The 23,439-nt window shown below is 39.4% G+C and overlaps 1 protein-coding gene across 1 annotated transcript in view; it reads right to left on the minus strand.

Moving 5' to 3' along the window:
• Nucleotides 1-23,439, minus strand: part of VWF (von Willebrand factor) — a 248,454-nt gene that overhangs the window by 188,692 nt on the left and 36,323 nt on the right. The window contains exons 10-13 of the mRNA XM_089527208.1: nucleotides 21,236-21,372; nucleotides 14,630-14,768; nucleotides 8,375-8,475; nucleotides 3,494-3,689 (exon numbers count right to left, since the gene is read on the minus strand). Coding sequence (XP_089383334.1) covers nucleotides 3,494-3,689; nucleotides 8,375-8,475; nucleotides 14,630-14,768; nucleotides 21,236-21,372 — 573 coding nt within the window. The remainder of the gene's footprint in view (nucleotides 1-3,493; nucleotides 3,690-8,374; nucleotides 8,476-14,629; nucleotides 14,769-21,235; nucleotides 21,373-23,439) is intronic.

A 23,439-nucleotide genomic window follows, 5' to 3' on the forward strand; every position in this document is an offset into this window, starting at 1 on the left:
TCCCATACAGTTGGGAAAAGGAGACCTGAAGTCTGCTCAACACATGTAGACTGGCTTCACAGTTTAGGATCTGTTGGAATCAGTTCTAAATTATGTGAAGAACAGTTTCCAGGCTATTCTGCACCCAGCTATGGAATGTGAAAGTGTATGTGTGTATGTGCCTTCAAACTGATTCTTGACTTATGGTGTTCCCATTAATTTCATAAGGTTATCTTAATCAAGGATCACAGGATTGGGATGCAGGAGAAGGCAGGGGATGATGGGATAGGTTTCTGGGGTCGCTGGGGCCAGGATTGGGATGCAGGAGAAGGTGGAGGATGATGGGATAGGTCACTGGTGGTCCCTGGGGCCAGGATTGGAATGCAGGAGAAGGCAGAGGATGATGGATAGGTCACTGGGCGTCCCTGGGGCCAGGATCAGGATGTGGGAGAAGGCAGAGGATGATGGGATAGCTCACTGGGGGTTGCTGGGGCCAGGATCAGGATGCGGGAGAAGGCAGAGGATGATGGGATAGCTTGCTGGAGCCAGGACTGGGATGCAGGAGAAGGCAGGGGATGATGGGAATGATGGGATGGGTTGCAGGGTGGCAGAGGCGGCGAGATGGCATGAAGGAGGAGGAGGGCAGTGATGGAGCAGGATGCAGGGGGCCAGGGGGGTGCCATCGCAGTGGTTTTCCACACCAGACCAATTTGCAGTGCAATCAAAGTGAGCCTGGAAGCGAATTCTGTGAAGTCACTTTTTTTGGTTTTACCAAAATAAGGGGTCACTTTGGAATCACTGCGGAAGCACCTCGCAAGGAGCTTCCATAGAAAGGAATGGCTTCTGATAACACATTCACATTCTGACGTGAATGCACATCACTGGAAGCGCAGTTATGTCGGAACTGACCTGCAAAAGCTCTAAAAATCTCAGTGTGATAAACCTTGGTGTTAAAAGAACTTTAAAAAGAATTCAGTAGAGACCAATGGAACCTCCCCACCCCTGTAAATGTTTGAAAGAGATGTTTGTTAGGATAACATAGATAGCACCTGAAAAAGAAAAAGAAAACTGGAAAAATTGCAACAACACAAATTAAAAATTGGCAAAGCTGACGTCCCTCCCAGATGCTAATACACATTCTAACCTGAAAGAATTTGTATGTCAGAAAACTTGAGATCAATAGCTAATGTCCTGTACAAGATCTAAGACTAGTTAATCAAGCAACAGTAACTATGGATCCCATGATGCTGAATTTAAATATTTTAATGAGCCTGATTCCAGCATGAACTTATTTTCAAACCAAAGTTACAAACATACAACCACCACCACCTTTTATAATAGTTAAGTAGCACATTCTCCCTCTTCCTCTCCCTCCAAACAAGGAACAAAACAAAACCTTTTCAAATTATTATTATTATTATTATTATTATTATTATTATTAACCTTTATTTATGAAGCGCTGTAAATTTACACAGCGCTGTACATGCAATAGTAACATTAACATTGTACCTTTCAGGGTCATTACAAATTGTTATTGTAGCTATGGACTCATTAGTAGCAGTTTAGAGAGGCGCAGCAATGTTAGATACAATAGTAAAAAACAAGGTTCAACGTAGCACCTTAAGGGCTTTTTGTGGACTAGAATCCACTTCACATCTACCATCAAGGGTCAGCTTTATTGGGCAGTTGCCAGAAGCATCAATAACTCTGACACCAAACCTAAACCAGTGACTCCAGTGCTGTCCAATGACTGGTCAGACCACTGTTGTAAATGAAGCTTTGTAGTGCATCTGGGGAACTAAATTTACCTGTCATATATCAAAACCTGTCATATATCAAAAAAGCAGTGCAGCTTCTATTTAAAATCCTGTCTGCCAAATAAGAATGGCAGGGAGTTGGACTCTCTGGTCCTTGTAGTCTCTTCCAGTTCTATGATTCTATATATATGTGTGTGTGCAATGCCCCTGCATGGCCCCCAACTGATCCTTGATAGGAAGCCTAAATATTAAAAGCATGCCAGCCATGTAGCTTCAAGATGTGTCCCAGAGTGAAAAGGTTGGCTCTCACAGAAATCTGGAGGACTTAGCTGGAGAACTACAAGCACATAAGCAGAGAGATGCATCCTTTGAAGTGTAAATCAATTGGGAGGTCAGTGATGGGAAACAGGTATTTTGCATATGTCAGAAATTTGAGAATCAAAGGGACAGCTGTATAGATCTGCCACCCTTTCTATGATAGCTACATTTTATGGTCCAGTTGGTTCCACAGTTCTACTCTTTCCTCCCCATGGAAATTTCAACCTCAGGTTCCCAAGGACTGCCCACAAGGTGAAAAGGAGGACTGCTTGATATTTATTTTCAGTCTTGGGTGAAATCAGCAAACATAATTTTCTCAAGACTTCTCAGAATTGCTGATGGCAATCTGAATCCATCTTCTCTGCAGTTTTTCCTTTGATCTGTATTCCTGGCCTCTGCACTTGTAATGTATCCTTTTAATCTCTATCCCATCCTTCTAATCTCTATCCTATTTAGCCTACCATGGATTTGTTAGCTGTTGTATGAGTGTGTGAGTGTGTGCCTTTGTGTGAATGCTCATTCCCTTAACTATCGATAAAGCTACATTTGAATCTTGCAGTCTGGAATCTAGTCCTTGGACTCAGTATACAAAGGCTAATGTTACCCTGGCCCTCTCACTGCTCCCTACTGAGTTCCTTCTCCCTCCCATCCAGCCCTGGAATAGTGTTGCCTTTTAAATTTCTTTTTCCTTTGGTGTGGAATATCATTTTAACTGTTTCATTTACATTTTATACTCCTTCCTCTTATCAACAAACTCAGTAATTATTTTCCAATTACTAAACGATACCTCTTCTTTCAATTGACCAAAATAAACCCTTCTCTTTTCCATTATAAAACCAAAAATCACATAGTCTCATATATATTGTCTCCATCTATTCCACCTTTCTTTATCCTTTCACCCATTTACAATCACTGCATGTGCCACTATAATTAATTGTTTGATTAAATATTTCTGCTTCTTCTGTATTTCTATATTCCTAATATTTTTAGTTAAATATCTTGCTTTATTTAATAGAACTTTCCCCCTATTATTTTATTAATTTCTTGTTCTATTTCCTGCCAAAATCTTTGTAATTTGCAACACTCCCACCACATATGTATATAGATCCCTTTGCTCCCATACCCATGCCAACATGCAGGTGATACATTTTATTAATATACACAATACAATACCTATAGTGGTGCTCTATGCCATCTTTCTATTAGTTTGATCTGCTGTTCCCTAATCTTATTATTTTTTAACATTTTTGATTTCTTGTAACCCATCTGTAGACCACTTAATGTAAATATATGCATGATACTGCTCCATGAAAGCTGAACCAAAACAATCTTTTTACATCTTTCATATGCTACAAGACTCTTTGCTCTATTTAATTGGTATATTATACTGAAGGACAATAAATATACTACTATATTTCATCAGTTGCAAATGCCTTTACCTAATTGAGGGTTATGATTACAGGAACTGCTGTCTTGCTTCTGTAAATCTTGGCAATCTCCCTTTAGCTTCCAGGAGTTTCCAAAGTCTTCAACAAGGTTTTCCACCAGGCCAGAAGGTGTAAGAAAATCATCTCCTTGATTACCATTGTAGTTACCACACAAACCACAAGTTTTCTCAGTATATTCTGGGGATAACTGAAAAGATATAACCAATACAATATTTAATAATTTGAATTATTAAATTAAATTATGAAAGTATTTCAGAAGTGGGGAATGCATTCCCATTAACACTGGCTGTCCTAATCAGTGATTGTAGGTCTGACAATCCAACAACATCTGGAGGACCAGAAATTCCTCACCCCTGATCTGTTTCAAGAAAAAAATCCAGATATTTAAAGGACAACATTAGGAATGTATTGAATATAATCAAGTACCACTAGAGGAAACCTGACAAAGAGATTGTTATGGTTTTTTTAGATGCCCAAAAGGTGTTTCATAATCTGAAGTGGAGTTTTATGAAGGAAATTTTAAGAAAAACAATGGGGGAGGGGATTTTTTGTAAATGAATTGGAGCTATATACTGTAAACAGATACCCAGGTGGTTGTAAACAGAGAGAGAGCAAAGGCAAGCATTATACAAAGAGGTACACACCAGGGATGTCTATCCCTACTGCTATTTATTTTATCTCTGGAAATATTAAGCTCAGTGATAAGAGAAAATCCGAGGATAAGGGGGGTTAAACTCAAAGGATTTGAGTATAAACTGAGATTGTACGCTGATGACATGGTTTTGTATCTTGCTGACCATTTGAATAGTATAAGTTATATCTTAGACCATCTGATAGATTATGGTAAAGTTGCAGGGTTTCAAATTAATAGAGAAAAAAACAAAAGTTCTCGTCATGAATCTGACAAGCAAAAAGAAAGAGGAATTTGTAGAAAATCAGGTTTTAAAACAGAGAAAAGTGTAAAATATTTAGGTGTAACAATCACCACGAAAGACTCGGATCTTTTTAAAAGTAATTATTTGACAACTTGGCAAGGGATAAAAACCAATTTGAATAAGTGGAGAAATATGCAACTTTCAGTGTTGAGCAAAATTTTGGTGGTGAAAATATATGTCCTCCTGAAACTAATGTTTTTCTTTCAAACAATTCCAGTTTTGATTAATGATAAGCCATTTAAGATCAGACAGAAGGATATTACAGACTTTATTTGGGTGGGCACAAAGCCTAGAATCAAGTTAAAATCTTTACAAGATGATGTGAACAGAGGAGGGTTGGGTCTTCCCAATTTAAAGTTATATTTTAATTCATGTTGTATGGAATGGTTAAAAGATTGGTTGAGGTTACAGTACAGAGAAATATTATGTTTAGAAGAAGTGGATAACATCTGTGGGTGGCATGCTTATTTGTATTATGATAAGCTTAGGAGTAACAAAGATTTTAAGAATCACTTTGTTAGGAGAACCCTCCTGAAAATTTGGGATGTATATAAGAAAAGAATTTACAACAAATTACCAATGACGATATCACCTAATGAAGCATCTCACAGTTATTATGAAATGTGAAAAGACAGATGGCTGACATACCAAGATCTCCTAAAAACTGTAAATGGTAATTATGTACTAAAATCTATGGAAGTCTTTAAAAATGAAGACATTAATTGGAACTGGTTTTTGCATAGACAGTTACGCAAAAGGTTCTTGATGGATCAGAAATCATATGGTATAAGCTCAGAAAAATTAGAGCTGGAAAGAATCTTATGGGAAGAGAAAGACCATTTGGTCACCAAAATATATAAAGTGTTGTTGAAATGGGATAATGAAAGCAAGCAGGTAAAAGAAGTAATGGTTAAATGGGCGTAGGATGTGGGTAATCCCCATTCAGTTAGAAGAGTGGGAAATGATATGGACTTAAAAAAATACACATTGAGCCAAGATATGAGGGAAAACTTTTACAAATTCCAGTACCGTTGGTATGTAACACCAGCCAATCTAGCTAAGGTAAATAAAACACTATCCAACACATGTTGGCAGTGTAAGGAAAAGAAGGGGACATTCTTTCATATGTGGTAGCATTATAAAAAGGCCCGTAAATATTGGTATCAAATACATCAGGAGATAGAAAATATGTTGAAAATTAAGATTAAAAAATATCCAAAGATGTATCTCCTGAGTATGGTAGAAAAAATATGGGAAAACAAATATGGAAGAGTACTGTTTTTTATGACCACCAGTCTTTGTAAAAAAAAAATGGAAATTAAATGACCCTCCCACCAAAATGGATTGGCTATGGAAAGGCAGAAAAGTAGACCACAAATTGAACATGAGTCAACAGTGAGATGTGGCAGCTAACAAGGACAACATGATTTTAGGCTGCATCAATAGAAGTATAGTGTCTAGAACAAGGGAAGTAATAGTGCCCCACCTGGAATATTATGTCCAGTTCTGGGCACCAAAATTTAAAAAGGATGTTGAAAAACTGGAACATGTCCAAAGGAGGGTGACTAAAATGTTGAAGGGTATGGAAACCATGCCCTATGAGGAATGCCTTAAGGAGCTGGGGATGTTTAGCCTGGAGAAGAGAAGGTTAAGAGGTGATATGATAGCCCTGTTAAAATACTTTAAGGGATGTCACAGTGGGGAGGGAGCTAGCTTGGTCCAGAGACTAGGACCCAGAGCAATGGATGCAAGCTACAGAAAAAGAGATTCTACCTCAACATTCCTGACAGTAAGGGCTGTTCAACAGTGGAACCCACTCCCTCAGAATGTAGTGGCTGGATGGCCATCTGTCGGGGATGTTTTGATTGAGATTTCCTGCATGGCAGGGGGTTGGACTGGATTGCCCTTGCAGTCTCTTCCAATTCTATGATTCTATCATTCTATGAGACCACTATAAATGTCCTGGCTCAGTGCCAGGGAATTCTCTTTACTTATTCTGTGCTGCATTCCCCATACTGCATCATTGCTCCATATTCAACAAGTTGAAAGATCAAGGCAAAGAGAGTGCTGAGTAGTTTTACCTTTTCTCTGTTTCATGTTATCATTTTGCTATCATTCTTCCTTTTGCTATAGACATATCTTAAAATGCCTTTTTATTGTTTTTAATTGCTCTAGCAAGCCTGAGACGATTTTATGTTTTAGGGTGGTTTTTTTGTTTTGTTTTTTGCTTTTTCCCTACATAAGATGGCTATTCATTTGAATTCTTTGGTAATTCCTCCCTTTTTCCATTACTTGTACATGTTCCTTTTGAGTTTTAGCTCAGTTGAAATTTCCTTAGACATCCATCTCTGTTTCTTTAGACACTTTGCATTTTTTATTTCCCATTTGAACTGTTTAAAATTGTGCCTCCAATATCTGGCTTTTAAGAATCGTCCATTCCTCACGAACCCCCTCTTCTATTTGTATTCCTAAACATGGGACTGTGGTCAGTATTTCCCGAGGTTTACTGAAATCAGATTTCTTAAAGTATAGAATGCATGACTGACTACGTTTGGCTTCCCCTTTTCACTGTATAACAAACTAAGGGGTGAAACAGACCACCTATTTATGCCGCCTTTGAGGCGGCTTCAGAGTGTGGTGTTTTGATGCCAAATACTCTGAAGCTGCCTGGAAGCTGGCTTCACACCACCCAGCTGCCCACACAAGGTCTGGATATGAGGCGCTCTGGTCATGCAGCACTTACGTGCTGCACACCACCAAAGTGCCTGAAAGCCAGCTTCTATCCGTGGTGGGGTGGAAAAGCCAGCTTTTCGCCTGCAGAAAAAGGAGTAGCTATTTGGCACTACTTTTCAGGCTGGCAAAAAAGTGGATTGGAGCAACAGTGTGTGTTTGGCCCAACCCATCTTTCTCAGGGGCAGCTTCAAGCTACCTCTTTGGGGTGGTCTGTTTCACCTAAAAGTCAATCATTCTACCCAAATGCAACATGAATAACATTCCTGTAGAATTAAAAGAAAACCAACAAAGAATTTCAGAAGGGAACCAATGGGTGTGCCACAATATTTGATTATCCTGTCCATACACAGGACAAGAGGCAACTGTCAAGACACAATATGGATTAAGAGAGTGGCTTTCAGTAGGGAACAGGGTCAGACAAGGCTGAATTTTATCACCCTCTCTCTATAATTTATATGTTGAGCTTTATCATATTGAAAGTAGGATTTGACTTTGATGAAGGAGGTGTAGAAAACGGGAGAAAGAACATCAACAATTCAAGATATGCAGATGACAACATATTGTTAAAAGAAAATAACGAAGACTAGGAATGACTTCTGATGAAAGCTAGGGAAGACTGTGTAAAAGCAGGGTTATAGATGAATATTAAGTAAACAAAAATAATGACCACAAGTGATTTACATAACGTTATAGTTGATAATGAAAAATGAGTACTTTGACACATCCATTAATTAACATGGCGACCATAGTCAAGATATCAGAAGACTCGCTGAGTGTCCAGGAAAGCTGCCAAGAATGCTGATAACTGCTCACACAGACTGGCAGCTATTTATAACAAAGCAAAATGTTTCTGCAAATAAGAGAAACAAAGAGCAGTATGAAACTAGGCCCAGGAAATCCAAAAGCTTTACACTGGCTGGTTTATTGCAGGGGCAGTTATGGTACACTCGTTTCTACCAGGACACAGACATGGTCCCATAAATATTAGAAAAATTGATCGCAGTCTTGGAGTTAACATGTGGAGAAATAATTATTAAATGGTCCTGCAACAGAAGCATGTGAATTTCTAGAAAAGAAAACACCCAGTGTTGTACTTCAAAGGCAGGCAGGAAAATACAGCAGGGATCTTTTGCATAACACAATCATGTTTTCTTACATGCAAATATAGGCAGAAGAGGGTGGCAAAAACAAAATAAAATCATACCTTCATGAGAAGAGTTCCATGTCCATCCCAATCAATCTGCATATTTTCCCTATAGCTGAGGCGAACTGCAGACATTACAGTGTGACGGATATGAAGAGCACCTAGGAAAAAACAACAGGTTATGGGGATGAGAAACAGATAGTAATATGGGAAATGCAATCTAAACTGGGACTGTAATCAAAATCCTGCAGATTGATTCCAAAATACAGTTTATCCCTAGTATCATTATTAGGTGATAAACTTAAATAAAAAAAACACCTTTATTAACCAAACTAATTTTTAGCAATGTCCAAATCTCTTCATTAGGCAAGATTTTATATATTAAAAAATCCAGTTGTAAGAAAGAGAAAAATAATTAACTGCTCAAATTATGTTTATATGATGTTCTCTTCTAAAGAAAGAGGTTCTAGTGTGATGTGACAGCTTGGGGTTTCTCTTGAAGGATTCATCCTAGAAATGACAGAAGCTTCCTCCTCCTCCTCCTCCTCCTCCTCCTCCTCCTCCTCCTCCTCCTCCTCTTCCATCATTTTAATTTTTAATTAATTTTTATTTTAGAAAAAGAACAACATAGACAATATACATATAACAAACAAGAATATATTTGTTAGCACCAATAAACAATAATCCAACAAAACAAACCATACATACTACATTTCAAAGACAGGAAGGAAGGAAAGAGAAACTAAAGACCTACTATAGTTGTTTCAGAGCCTGCTATCATTATGATGCCTTTCCAAGAAACCTGAGTGCTGAGCCTGTAGATTCAGACCTTGAGTGTTGTTTTTAACATAGACCAAGAAAGGGAACCAGTTCTCTTCAAAGCATTTATGAGATGCTTCATTTGTTAGAACCTTTGACATGACAGTCATTTTCCCCATTAACAATGCATCCTATATGTGATGCCACCAATTTTTTTACCAAGAAGTTACCAATTCTTCAGTTTTTAGCAATTTCAATTCTCATTGTTGCTATAAAAAACTAATATTTTATGCTTTAAAATTCTCTTTTCATTTAAAAAAGAAAGAGCAATACAACACATGGACAAGATATGATAGTGTGTTTCATAATTTGTGAGATTACTGAGATAATCTCCAGCTAAAATTGTTTGACTTTGGTACATTCTATCTTTACAACCTCTGTACACCACATGGGCATGTTGTTTGTGATTTGGAGAGGAGTGAAATACTATTTATGTATTAACTTCAGGGTGAACCCTTTAATTAGTGCTGATTTTGCTTAAAAGGGAGGGGGCACCATATTTTCTGGCAATCAGAGTTTTGAATTTTGGTGTTCAGATCTAATTCCCAGCCTCGTTTGTGAGTAAGACCATTGCCACATTTTTCATCTATGAGCCAGGTGTGAATTTTAGCAGACACGCGTTAATAGGTTGAGACGAAACACACCAGTTCTCAAATATTGTTAGCGAGTGTGAGGTGTCTCCTTCCTTAATTAGTTTTTGTAGAAAGGAGTCCACCTGATAATGTTGAAACCAGATAGGATGTAAAGGAGCTAGTTTAGCAAGAGGTTTCTCTGTGGTTTTGGGTTTATCTTTGAAGAAAAGATCTTGCATTATGTAAAGTCCCTTACTTTTACAAATTTTAAACTGAGAAAACTTATCTTGGTTTCCAAATTGTGAATGAAGGGGTCTGATGGGAGAGGAGTTTGAGGACAACAAGTGTTTCCATTTCCTCCAGTTCAATAGAGAGGTTCGAAGGAAGGGATTTTTGAACTCTTCAATTGTTTTAGGTGTATTGCAGGGAAAAAGTAGAAACATCTACAATTTCTAGGTTCATCCACATTGCCTGTGTATCTCTTCTTATCCATTGAACTATTTGACTTAATTGAAAAGCTGTGAAGTAATGCTCTAAATGTACTATGGCTAAACTTCCTGTGGGTGGGGTTTGTGCACCGTGCGACTTCTTGGCCCTCCCGAGTTGCACTTCTCCCAGGTGTGAGCCACCAACTAAGGGAGGCAGAAGGTTGTATGCAGTGGAACTTTACTAATTCACTTTAACTGAACAACAAACTAACTCTGAACAACAGCCGAACACAATTCGCATCAGAGTCCATTTCTTCACAGGTCCTCTTCGCCCTCCACTGGCCTCTTTCCAAAGCACTTTTCCTGGATCTCCAGTTCCAACTTGTCTCACTCTGTGGGGATTGGGGATTGCTCCCAAAATTCCCTGTTCGGGTCCTACCACTCTCTTTCCAAGGTGCCTCCGTCTTTCTTCCTTCACTACCCCTCATGAGGGTAACTAAAATCCCCTTCTTCCTTGGGATCCCTCAGCTTTACCTCCACGTGGGACCTGACTCTCAGTAGCCCATGCCTTCCCTGAAACGTCACTGGGCAAACAGTATCACAGTGATAGAGCACAGTGGTTATATCAGCCATATTTTCACCTTTCTCTTTTTCGCTATTACTCATTTCATTTTTTTTTACAAAATCCCATGATCAGAGGCCATTCCTTATCTATATTTTTTACATTTTTATAGTTCAACCAACATGTTAGCTTATCTTACTCACTCATGTCCATCAATTTAAGTGGTCATTTCTTTATTGTGGGATTTTTTTGTAGTTTTTCCCAATCTAGGCTAATAATTTTCTGGTGGAAATTACCATGTATAAAATTATCTTCCAATATTTTTTCTCATTACATTTTGTTCTCTTATTTGTCATATTTAGAGCTAAATCTCAAGTTTTATTTGGAAATTAATTTTCAATATCTTACATATTACTGTATGAATTTTTCCAAAATATTTTCTAACTCAAGGACAATCCTCATATCTAAGCCAGTTCTCAAATAATTTCCATCTTCCCTTGAATGCTTCTTGTGGTGAAATCCATAGTGTTATCTTCCTACAGAATACCTACCTTCCTTCCTTCCTTCCTTCCTTCCTTCCTTCCTTCCTTTTTTCAGCTCTCCAAATTCTTAACAAGGGTTTCCTAATGGAGTGGTCCTTGAAATCCTTGTGAACTTTCACCTTTCTATACCAAAGATGCTTCCAATTTGTTGGAAATCATTTTCATTTAGATTAACAAGGTATTCCTTTACTACCTCTTAACTTATTCTGTGCTGGATTTCCCCAATTGTATCCTCTGCTCCATTTTCCTCAGGTTGAGCACCCTTTTCCTTTTGTGAGAAGACTGAGGCAAAGAAGGTGTAAAGTAATTCTGCCTTTTCTCTGTTCCCTCTTAGCATTTCACTATCTTCTCAACATAATGACCCTACCATTTCCTCTTTCTTCTTTTTTTTTGTGAATATGCCCCAAAAAGCCCTTTTAATTGTTCTTAACCTCTCTAGCAAGCCTGAGCTCATTCTATGCTTTAGCTTTTCTTTTTTAAAAAAGTTTTATTAGCTTAGGGAAAGAAAACATACATATTAAACATACATACAAAATAACATATAATCTTACATACATTCATGCAAAATAACAAATAAAGCGTATAACAGTGATGGTGAAGCTTTTAGCGACCAAGTGTCCAAGCTGCAACCCAAAACCCACTTATTTATCACGAACTGCCAAGTCCATCTGACTTTCCAGTAACAAACTCTGGCAAACTCTGTGCTGGGTTGACGGCACACATGCCCACAGAGAGGGCTCTGGGTGCCACCTCTGGCACGTGCGCCATAGGTTTGCCACCACTGGCGTATAATGTTCAAACCTTCCCCAAAATGATCTTCTAGCCTTCAGCACTTCTGCTCTCATTTCCATCAGTTACTCTTCTTAGACCTTCTCACATTTTCTCATCTTCTTTCTTCACTGTCCCTTCTCTACTTAAAACCTCTTATTCCCTTTCTCCCACTTCCCGTTTTACTACCCCTCATTTCTCTTTCCTAACACTTATCCTTCACTCCAACATTCGAACTAAGTCCTCACCCTTACCCTTCTCTCACATCTATGACCTTCTGTCAGATACTTATACTTTCTAATAACTTTCCTATCTTCTTCTTTCTTCTTTGAACATTACTTACAAAGGAAAAAAAGGAGACACAATTGAGTTTCCCTATACCAACGGATTCACACATATCTTCTTATCTATTTTCCTAACCATACACATCACACAAACATATAATAACTTCCTCCATCTTTGAGTTGTGGCATATACCACTCTCTTACAGACATGTCATCTAAAGGTACATTATAAAGTCTTCATCATTATGCAATTTAAAATAATAAGATAACTGCTTCTCTCCCACATACAAGGCTGAAAAGATAATGAAAAAAAATTATCTTTTCTAACAAAAATTATCTATTCTAACAAAGAGATGATACTAAGTTCTATTCATCTATCATCTTCGATGTCATCTATAACCTGTTCTTCACTTATCTCTTCTTTAGCTTAACTTATAGTTTGGTTTACTCACAATATCATTATATCTAAAAAAAGATTTACTAATATAAAACTAATACATCTCCCCATTTTTTCCTGATGTAATTTAATACTTTATTCCAGTCTTTAGACATTGTCTCCCAAGAGTCGTTTTTGATCATGCTAGATAGTTTGTCCATTAGCAACATCTCGTATAGGTAGCTGCTCTATTCATCTACTCTAGGGGTGTCTTTCACTCTCCATTTTTTTTGCATAGAGAACACTGGCAATAGAGACCATATACATTAGGATTTTTACATATCTCTTATCTATACTATCCTCAAACATCCCTAACAGCATGCTTTCTGGAGTTAATTTCAATTCAATCTCTAAAATTGTATTTATCTCATCAGTGATGGCTTTCCAAAATTCCCTAGCCTTTCTGCAGGTCCATCAACAGTGGAAGTATGGCTGTGCCACATTTCCAATAATTTTATATATTTTGGATAGTTTAGTTGGGGTCAGATGCTACCGAAAATACATTTTATACCTATTTTCTTTTAGATTTTGGGCAGCTGTGAATTTTATATTTTTTCTCCAAGCCCTTTCCCATTGGTCAAGATTAATTGCATATCCAAAATCCTTATCATTGTTTCTTTAATTATCTCTTGTTCCATCTCCCAGCTAAGTTTAAGATTTTATAGAGTTTCCCCATCAACCCTTTCTTATATTCTTTAACCATTAGAATGGGTTAAATCACAATCACAGAAACAAAAAAGAAAGGAAAAAAAAGAAAACAATCATAAACAGTTGATTCAGCCAAAATTCCTGGAGGCTTTTATCTTTATCTTTAAGTTAAAATATACAGTATATGCAATATAATACAGTCAGCCTTTCCCTTATGTGGGGATCCGTTTCAGACCACCCCGCGTAAGGGAAATACCGCATATGCTCGAGCCTCATTGGAAAAAATGGGGCTTATGTATGTTGCGAGCTAGCACCATTGCTGCTTCCGTCATGCGGCTTCAGTGTAAGTTGAAAGCCGTGTATGATGCGGGTTCACTGTACAGCATACACACACACACACACACACGGAGACCTCCCTCTATTATCACAGTTTTGGAAACTGCATTCCTCACTTATGTGCAAGGGATGAACAGAGGGGGAAATAATGGGGCATGTGCCCGAGGCACACACCTGCGCGCTCCCACAGCTGCACACCTATATTCAAGCTAATGAGGCTTGAATATAGGCAAAACTCCATTTTCTGCGAGGGGGTCCAAAAAGGATTCCCCATGAAAAAAGAGGATCAACTGTATACACATACTTCTCTGATTTATAAGCAACTTCAAAGTCTGCTTCACAACTCCAAACTCAGCTTCGAACACAACACAGTAATCAAGCACACACTGCTGCTTCAACCATAACACTCAACCTACTGAACATTCTAACTGTCAACTCTCCATTGTCACTTGTCAATCAAAATATTTTTCAGGTGTTTAAAGACAAATTACGCCAACAGAATGCAGCTTCTGGGAGAGAAAGGCAAGGCAGCTCCAACAGGCCTTGCCTGAAAAAAGAAGACCCTCCCTTCATCCACCATCTTGAGGGAGAGAAAGGCAAGGCAGCTCCAACAGGCCTTGCCTGAAAGAAGAAGGCCCTCCCTCTAGCCATCATCTTGAGGGAGAGAAAGGCAAGCCAACTCCAACAGATCTCCAAGGGACAGCAGATCTGCTGGACTTTCTCCTTTCCCCACTGCCATTCCGTTCTCCTTTTGTGTCTTGTCTTTTTCTAGATTGTAAGTCTGAGGGCAGGGAAATGTCTAATTAAGAAATTGTAAGCCGCTCTGATAGCCTTGGCTGAAGAGCGGGTATAAATAAATGAGTATTATTATTATTATTATTATTATTATTATTATTATTATTATTATTAATTTGAGGTACCTTGCATGAAAGGAATCTGTATATCCTGTCCATTCAAAGATATGCCGCCACCACCATGTTTCATTTTAATAGTGTAGTTCTCATCCTGAAGTTGAATGAAGACTGAATGGGTACATACTGCATCGGGGTCATCACCACACTAAAGAGAAATGAAGATATTAAGTGTTGTTTTTCAGTTTTGCTAGAATTTGTCTTAACAATAGTTCAGATCTTATCAGAACACAAAGATAGTTATTGTCACTATCCTCCTTCACATAAACTTTAATGTCTGAGAATAAACCTATATTTTGAGAAGAGACACAGACATAGTCCAAAATATTGCTGGAAGCTCTAGAGTGGAACATGAATGGATAAACAAAGCTATCAGCTCTACCACCCAATATCTAGAGGTTACAATTGTACACTAACAAAATAAACCAAGAACCTGCTTGGTTCCTTTTTAGGTCTCAAGAATGACATGATGTTTCATTTTGGAGGTAGTATGCTGGAATGACCCCCTTTTGTACAAACTCCTGAAAAGAAGCCCCCACTCTGGCATTGAAATCCCCCAGTAAGATTTTAATGGCCCTGGGATGTTATAAATTTAATTCTAAAATTAAATTTTCCAGTCCAGCCCACATATCACTAGTAAAAAAAAAAGGCGAAGTAAATGGTAACAGGTAGACATTCGGACATATTATATATGTAGATTTCAATTGGAATTTTACCACTAATATGTAATGCGAGGCTGATTCCAGGGCTAACTCCTCACTCTGCCAACCCTCCCTTTGTTTTTATCTTTTCTTGCTGCTCTGGACCAGGATTTAAAGCCTGGTAGATTTGCCTGTTCATCTGTTATGGTGAGCCATGTTTCTTGGAGGACTATTATGTGACATTTTGTCAAAAAATCAGTCATATTCCCACTGGCAACTCTATTTCTCCATCTTCCTATGTTCCAGGTTAAAAGTCGAATATTACTCTCTGGACCATTTTCTCTCTTAGTCAATCTGATGTGATTTCATTCAATTGTCCCAAGTAATCATTATATATACAACCATTATTTCCCACACTACTGTTTTGTCTGGACTCTGTTCTAACCAGAATGGGGCCACAATTATTCAGTAGTTTAATTTTAACTTATATATACTGAATAGTTGTGGCCCCATTCTGGTTAGAACAGAGTCCAGACAACATGGTAGTGTGGGAAATAATAATTGCACACATATAAATTTTTATCCAGATGCTCTCCACCTGGCTTCCAGTATAGATGTCCTGGATCTCTTCACTGGTGTAAATATCTCTGTGCTATTCCTCCTCCTTTCCTGTTTGTCCTATTTCTCTTTAAACTGTTATACCCCTCTATTTCCACATTCCACTTATGAGACTCATCCCACCAGGTTTCAGTGATGCCTATTATATCATATTTGCTTTGTTGTACTAGGAGTTCGAGTTCATCTTGCTTATTTCCCATGCTCTGTGCATTAGTGTAGAGACATTGCAGGCCATGGGTCCTCTTTACTTGCTACCTGTGCAAGGTTTTTTTTTTTTTTTTTTTTGCCTCCTACTGTTGGGTCCTTGCACCTTTTTCCCTCTACGTCAGTTTGACTATTTTCTCCATCTCTTTCGCCTTCCTTAATATTGTCTCCCTCCCCCTTGGCACTCAGTTTAAAGCCCTGCTGATCAAATTCTTGAGACTTTTGGCAAAAACCTTTCTTCCAACTGGCGTGTGTGAGTTTTGGAATCCTTTGGTCAATGATCCACAACCCAAACTTATGCCAAAGCAAGTAAGTTTAGTGTAAAAACGGTGCAGCAGTGATCTCTTACACGTGTTTGCAGAATCTGAGGCTTCAAAGGGAAAATATGCTCTTTAAAACTACTCCCTCCTTCTTCTTCCCAGCTAGTTCCCCAGACCACATCCACCTAGCCAGGTCACCATAACAACCCAGTCTTTTCCAAGCCACAATATAGTAACAATCTATGGTAACATTCCAATACCTTTAACAGGGCCTCTTCTAAGTAAATCAATTCATCCAAGATGAGGTGTTGGAGAAGATTGCTGAGGACACCATCGACAGCCAAAAAGACAGACAAGTGGGTCCTAGAGCAGATCAAGCCAGAATTCTCCCTGAAAGCTGGGCTAAGAATGTTGTACTTTGGCCATATCATGAGAAGGGAGGACTCATTGGAAAAAAATAATAATGCTAGGGAAGGTAGAGGGAAATACAAAGAAAGGAAGGTGACATGCTAGATGAATGGACTGTATAAAAGAGGTCATGAGTATGAATTTGCAGGAACTGAGCAGGGCAGTAGAGGACAAGCAGTCTTCCACAAGGTCATCATGCATTGAGGTTGAACTAAGGGTGGTTAACAAACAAAAACCAAAAAATGCAGGGCGTGGTAACAATTTCACATGCAGCACAGCTGCAAATGTAAATGTAAATGTTAAGCACTCCTCCACAAAGAGCCACTGTTTCTTTCAAGCAAGAATCTCACCTAGCTTCCTATAGAATTATACTTACAACAATTGTTTGTTGTGGTATGCCTTCAATTTGTTTCTGATTAGAGGGCCATTCAGATTACTTTTACTCTGGATCAGAACCCGGATTAACCAAGGGAAGTTCATATTGGCCCCGATCCTTCCACAAGCAAAAACAAGGCTTTCATACCTATTCAGGGGCAAATGCCCCTTGGCATGGGTCTTTTGAAAGCAGAGTAAATGCTGTATCTTTTGAGAAAAACCAGGTCCGGCAAACATGAACTTGTCCCCGATCATGATTGGGTCAAGTTCAGGGGAGGGATTTAGGTTAGAGGGAGAGCAGAGGGCGGAACATGCCTCCCCTTCATTGGGGCAAAGGAGGAGGAGGAGGAAGAAGGAACCGGGGGAAAGAAGGGGGCCATGATGGGCAGAATTGGAACTAGGAGGAGGAGGAGGAAGAAGAAGAAGAAGCCGGGAAAAAGAAGGGGGCCATGAAGGACAGAATTGTGAAAGAGGAGAAAGAAGGAGCAGGGCGAAGGGTCAAATTCAGAGGAGGGAATTAGGTCAGAGGGAGGACAGGAAATAGAGCATGTCTTTGCTCTTGCAGGCAGCTTTCTCTCTCTCTCTCTCTCTTTCTGTATTTTTATTTTGACAGACTATGTGAATACTTTTTCTACAGGTTATAGATAGAATGTGTCCCAGGATGGCACCTCACTTTGAAAGAGGCTTTTTTTCTAAATTACTTTTTATAAGGGAATGCTACAATGCGAATGTTACAAATGTTTCTCTTCCAATTTGGCAAATTGATACAGAATGCTTTTGTTACTGTAAGTGTCTGTAAGGAATTCTGGGGTGGCTGAGGGAAAGCAAAGGTTGCAGAGATGGCATTCCAAAGTGAGGAATTAATTATTGTTGTTGTTGTTTATGTGTATGCGGCATTCTGGGGTTGCATGGAGGGAGGATGCAGAGATGTCATTATATTGCATTTTGGGGTTGAAAACGGAGGCAGAGGAAGATTTATAATCTGTAGTGACCCAAATACACACAACACACACACACACACACTTGGAGGTTTTTAAATTTGACAAAATATGCACACACTCCTGCCAGTTTTTTTTAAAAAAAGGAGGGGGGGAAGCACCCATCCAGTTGGCCAATTGCTGTAGGAAACGTCACCTTTGACAAAAGCGAAACTGAATTTGATTGACAGCAAAGGAGCCTTCTTTTAAACAGGTACCTGCAAATGTGAACTCTCCACAAAGAGCTGCAATGGCATTCAGGGTTAAATTACTCCGATTAAGGTAAATTATAGTGGGCATTTGCTTCCAGAGAGATTTGGGAGCCCCCCCCCCCCCCGGGATCTGCTCAGTTCCATCCAGGGTAAATGGGCCAGTGGGAATGGGGCCTTATAGTGACTCTAAGACAACCCTTTTTTCTTGTTTTCTTGGCAAGATTTATTCAGAAGGGGTTTGTCTTGCCTTTCTCTGAGGGTGAGAGAGTGTGATTTGCCCAAGGCCAACCATTGACTTTCCATGGCCAAGCAGAGATTTCCACCCTTGTTTCCAGAATCATAATCCAGTGCTCAATCCATGTGCTCAAACCACACTGGCTTTCTAAAGCAGTTGAAGAACAGAGTAATAGAATCATAGAGATGAAAAAGACTACAAGGCCATCTAGTCCAACTCTCTGTCATGCATGAAAACACAATCCAATATTAAATTCAGATCCGACTGTCCAAATGCAGCCAGAAGCGTTATTATATTGATATCTCAGCAATGACTACTTTGGCAGATCCTATAATAAGCCATAATATGCATGAGCACCATGCACCCACAAACAATCCCTTTACCTGTGTACAATGAGCAAAATAAATCAAGATGCTGCACTTTGCAAATTCACCTTTATGCACAAACCAGGAGCTATGTTTCATGTTATCCAAACAAGCCAGGATAATAAAATAGCTGGGGCTTCATGTCACATCTCTTGCTTCCCAAACATGAGTCAAATCTAGTGAGTTAGTGGGGTTCATATTTTCAAGGTGTGATGGTGACTCCTCTTGTTATTTGTCCTGGTCCATCTTCCTACATCAATTTCCTACCCAAGGGGCAAGGAGCACCCCCTTTGCAGGGGTCCTGGGAAAAAAGCTCTGTGGATGCATCTCCTCTTAATGCGGTATGCTCAAAAGGATGCTTATGAGCAATGTTCAGTTTAAGGAGATGAAATCCCTAAGGACTCACACCAACAGCTTATTGTTAGATAAGTCACAGGAGCTGGTGAAGCTAGGATACTGGCACTGTTTTGTGCTTTGAAACGTATGTGCAGGTAGCAGTCCTTAGACCGTGTCCCCATTTAAAAAAAAATATTAAGAGATTATACAAAAAAAAACAGAACAGTAAAGGATGGCTAAAACCCTACAAAATCTTACAATTATAAAATAAACTTTAAAACTTGTTAAAAAAGAAAATAAGACCGTGTCCTCATTGATGAAAATTCAGGGGCTTCCTGTATGGAGGGGTTTAGAATCACTGTGACCTCTGACGGATGGGTAGCAACAATGTTTTCAAGACTACAATTTTTGCTTTATGCTGTAATTTTCTTTTTCATTTCCTGTTTTTCTGTTCTATAATTAGATTTTGTGGCTGTTAGCCAACATTACAGCAGTATATTCAATACCACCCCAGCATAAATACACTCATTTTAATCTACTGGTTAAACAGCTAAAAGCTGCCATCTTATTTTATGTATTTTTATTTTACAACAGCTGGGACATTTTTACCAACCACACTATGAACCATAAATTAGTTTAACTTAATAAAACTGTATATTTTGTACAATGTTGGAAACAAAATGTATACATTATTATTATTATTATTATTATTATTATTATTAAGCTTTATTTATATAGCACTGTAAATTTACACAGCGCTATACATACAATCTTTTTAATTAGATGGTTCCCTGCCCTCAGGCTTACGATCTAAAAAGACACGACACAAAAGGAGAAGGGAATAGTGGTGGGGAAGGGGATCAGGTCCCTGGTGGCGTAGTGGTTAAATGCCTGTACTGCAGCCATTCACTCGAAACCACAAGGTTGCGAGTTCAAGACCAGCAAAAGGGCCCAAGCTCGACTCAGGCTTGCATCCTTCTGAGGTCGCTAAAATGAGTACCCAGATTGTTGGGGGCCAATTAGCTTACTTGCTAATTAGCTTACTTGCTGTTCACTGCTATGATTTTTGGAATAGCGGTATATAAATAAAACAAATTATTATTATTATTATTAACATTTCTTCTCTCCCTCTGAGGCCTGAACCAAGGCAGATGGACTGGAGGGAGGGCTTGGCTTCTTAATTGAGACCAGGCCCAGTGGAGCTGGCCCTGCCTTTTCACTCCCTTCAGGCCGGATGGCTTGCCTTTCTCTCCCTCTGATTACATTATAAAGAACAGGAAGGGCAAAAATGGCAGCCTAGTGTTGACATCTGCAAATCCCCCTCTGTTCTATCTATTTCATTCTAATCTTTGTCTTAACACACAATATTTACCTTTCTTTTCTCCACCTTATTGGATGCCATGATTAATAGTGGTAAGGAAAAGGAATATGCATTGGAAAAAACTGAAGGCAGTATTATGGAGGGATAGAGGAGAATTCAACATGAGGAAACTCTTTCAAAACCCAATTTGTTATGTATTTTTCCACCCTAAACTGGTAGAAGAAGAAATCATCCACACTTCTAAAATATTTCTCATACAGCCATAACAACCCTCTACCTTAAAAAACAAAATCTGATATTTTAATTATTTTTGTCACATCACTCTCACTGAAATATAAAATTAGGATATATACCATTGTATCATAAAAACAGACAGGGAGATTCCCATTTACAGACTTATAATGCCAGGCTACACACTATTCCTCTGAAAATTAGAGACTCATGTCAATCTATCTGTTGTAATTTTGTAACAAATGTTACCCTGAGCTCAGATATTATGAAATGTATTTCTGCACCCCGATGCTACAACTAGATACCATGGAGTAGAGGCTTTTCACCTGTGATTCTTTGTTGTATCTAAGCTGCCCATGGCCAAATACATTGTCATAACTATAACTCTGAGAGAGAAAGGGTTGATTTTTAATTGCCAGAAGTTAGTATTACCTGAACTGTCTCTATGAAGACAGAAAATGAGTTCTCCTCACAATCTCTTGCAAACAAATAATGGCAGATGCCACTGAAGGTAAAATATTTGTTGTCAAAGCTTTTGAAATGGGATTGGCCAGTGACAGAGCATTCACCTGGGGGGGGGGGGGGGAGAGAGAAAAATATTTTAACTTAAATCAAATCACATAATTAAATTAAAGAAAAACTCTCTTGCTCTTATTACAGCAAAACAGAAACAAAGGAATTAGATGTAAATACATTATTGATTCCTAAAGGCTGGGAAAATACATACAGCATTGCTCACCTAAAAACATATTATTTTCTGGCTGCAAATAAGTGTTTGGGATAAGGATGTAATATAGCACACCTCAGATGGAACTTACATCCATGCCTGGAGGTACTAAAGCTTGGCCCTGAAAAAACATTCATCATGATTGAGGGCTTAGTCCACTTCAGTAAGACTGCACTTGACAATGGAGTTTGAAAGCTTGTGTTTAGAGTAGTCCTACTAAATCAAAAGCCATTTTTGAGGGCACACAGAGAAACAGGAAGGTGGGGGAACAGTAGGAACAGGTCTGTGCCTGTTCCTCTTCTTCCCCTCACCTTCCTGGACCTTTAGCTGTCTCCCAAGAGGCAACTAAAGGCATGGGAGGGTGGAGGAAGAGGAAGAACAGGTGCACATCTGTTCTACACTTACTTCACCCTCCCATCTCTCTGCATGCCAGAGAGGCCAGATGTGCCATAGGTTCACCACCATGGGACTAAGAGATATGGGAGAGGAAATGCTGCAAGCAGTGTGATTGGTGGCACATAAGAGGCAAGCAAGTGTATCATCAAGAGGTGAGGTGAAGTGAGGTGGTGAGGGAGGGAGGGAGTCAAAAATATGGGAGAACAAATTGTGTAAGTGGCAGGGCACAAGAATTTTGGGAGAGGCATGCTCCGAGAGCAGGGAGTGAGATGCATGGGATGGAGTATGAAAGATAATGGAGCAGTAATGTGAGCAGACGGGTTCACTGGCAGGCAAGGGACAGAGTAGAAAGCTCCCAGGAGTGGGAACAGTGGAGAGTGAGAACAAAAGAATGGTTCAACACAAGGGCAGGGTATGAGGCAAGGGAGGGAGCAGTAGAAACAAGAGAGCAAACAGTGTGAGCAGTAGAGCACGAGGAGCAAGTGAGTGTGCTGTGAGAGTGAGATTGGAAAGTGAACTGTATGACTGAGAAGACACAAGAAGCTAGCAAATAGTGCATTGCTAGGGCACAAGGTTAGGCAAGAGAGTGGCACGAGGGAAGAGAGAGTGAGGCAAGGGAGAACAGGGATAGAGTGAATGGATGATGAGAGATGCAGTGCTGGGATGCAAGGAGCAAGAGAAGTAGGCATGAGGGCAAGGGCAAGGGAAGGAAATATGGTATCACAAGGTATTGGAAGCTGGGATAGGAAATGCACAGTAGGGTGTAAAGAGCAAGAGGGGAGCATGACGGAGGCATGAGGTAAGTCCAGGAAGTGTGAAGAAGTGGGGCAGTGGAAGTTAGGACCACAGAAATGAGGCAAGGCAGCAATAGCAGTAGAGGTCTTCTAGGAAAGGGGGAACAGTGAAGCCACAACTTCATGATACAAGTGAGAGGAAAGAAGCAGCTGGGGAAAGGAGAGAGGGCAGATAGAAGCTTATTCAAGTAGATGTTTGATGTGCATCTTCAGTATTTTGAGAAATGGATCCAAACAATTATAAGGTCCTTTTTAATTTATTTTTATTACACATTAATTTGTCTTCTGAGTGGACAGTTGAACTGTTTACTCACATGTGTCTTATTAAGGTCCCAAACAGACAGTAAGATCCAGCTTGGGGGTGACGTGTGGGCATGGCATTTAGATGACGCATTCCCTGATGCCACCTCCAAGCCAGCGTCATGCCACCCACCTGCCCAGATGTCAGGCACTGTTGCAGGGATCCAGCGGCACAGGGATGGCTGAAAGCTCAAAAAGCAGCGACATTTTATCGCCTTTTTTGAGCTGACAAATAGCCAGATTGGGGCTGCAGCCCTGATCCAGCACTCCAAGAGGTGGCATCACACCACTCATTTAGGGCCATATGTTTTGGCCCTACATTAAAAGTGCATAACAAACACCATTTTCCTCAACAGAGTAAACTCTATTAGAGAACTAAGCAACTACAAAGTGGAGGGCATAAAGCGGCTTTATGGTTA

Source organism: Sceloporus occidentalis, unplaced genomic scaffold (genome assembly GCF_023333645.1).
Source record: "Sceloporus occidentalis isolate IW3139 unplaced genomic scaffold, rSceOcc1.0.p SCAF_5, whole genome shotgun sequence".
NCBI lineage: Eukaryota > Metazoa > Chordata > Lepidosauria > Squamata > Phrynosomatidae > Sceloporus > Sceloporus occidentalis.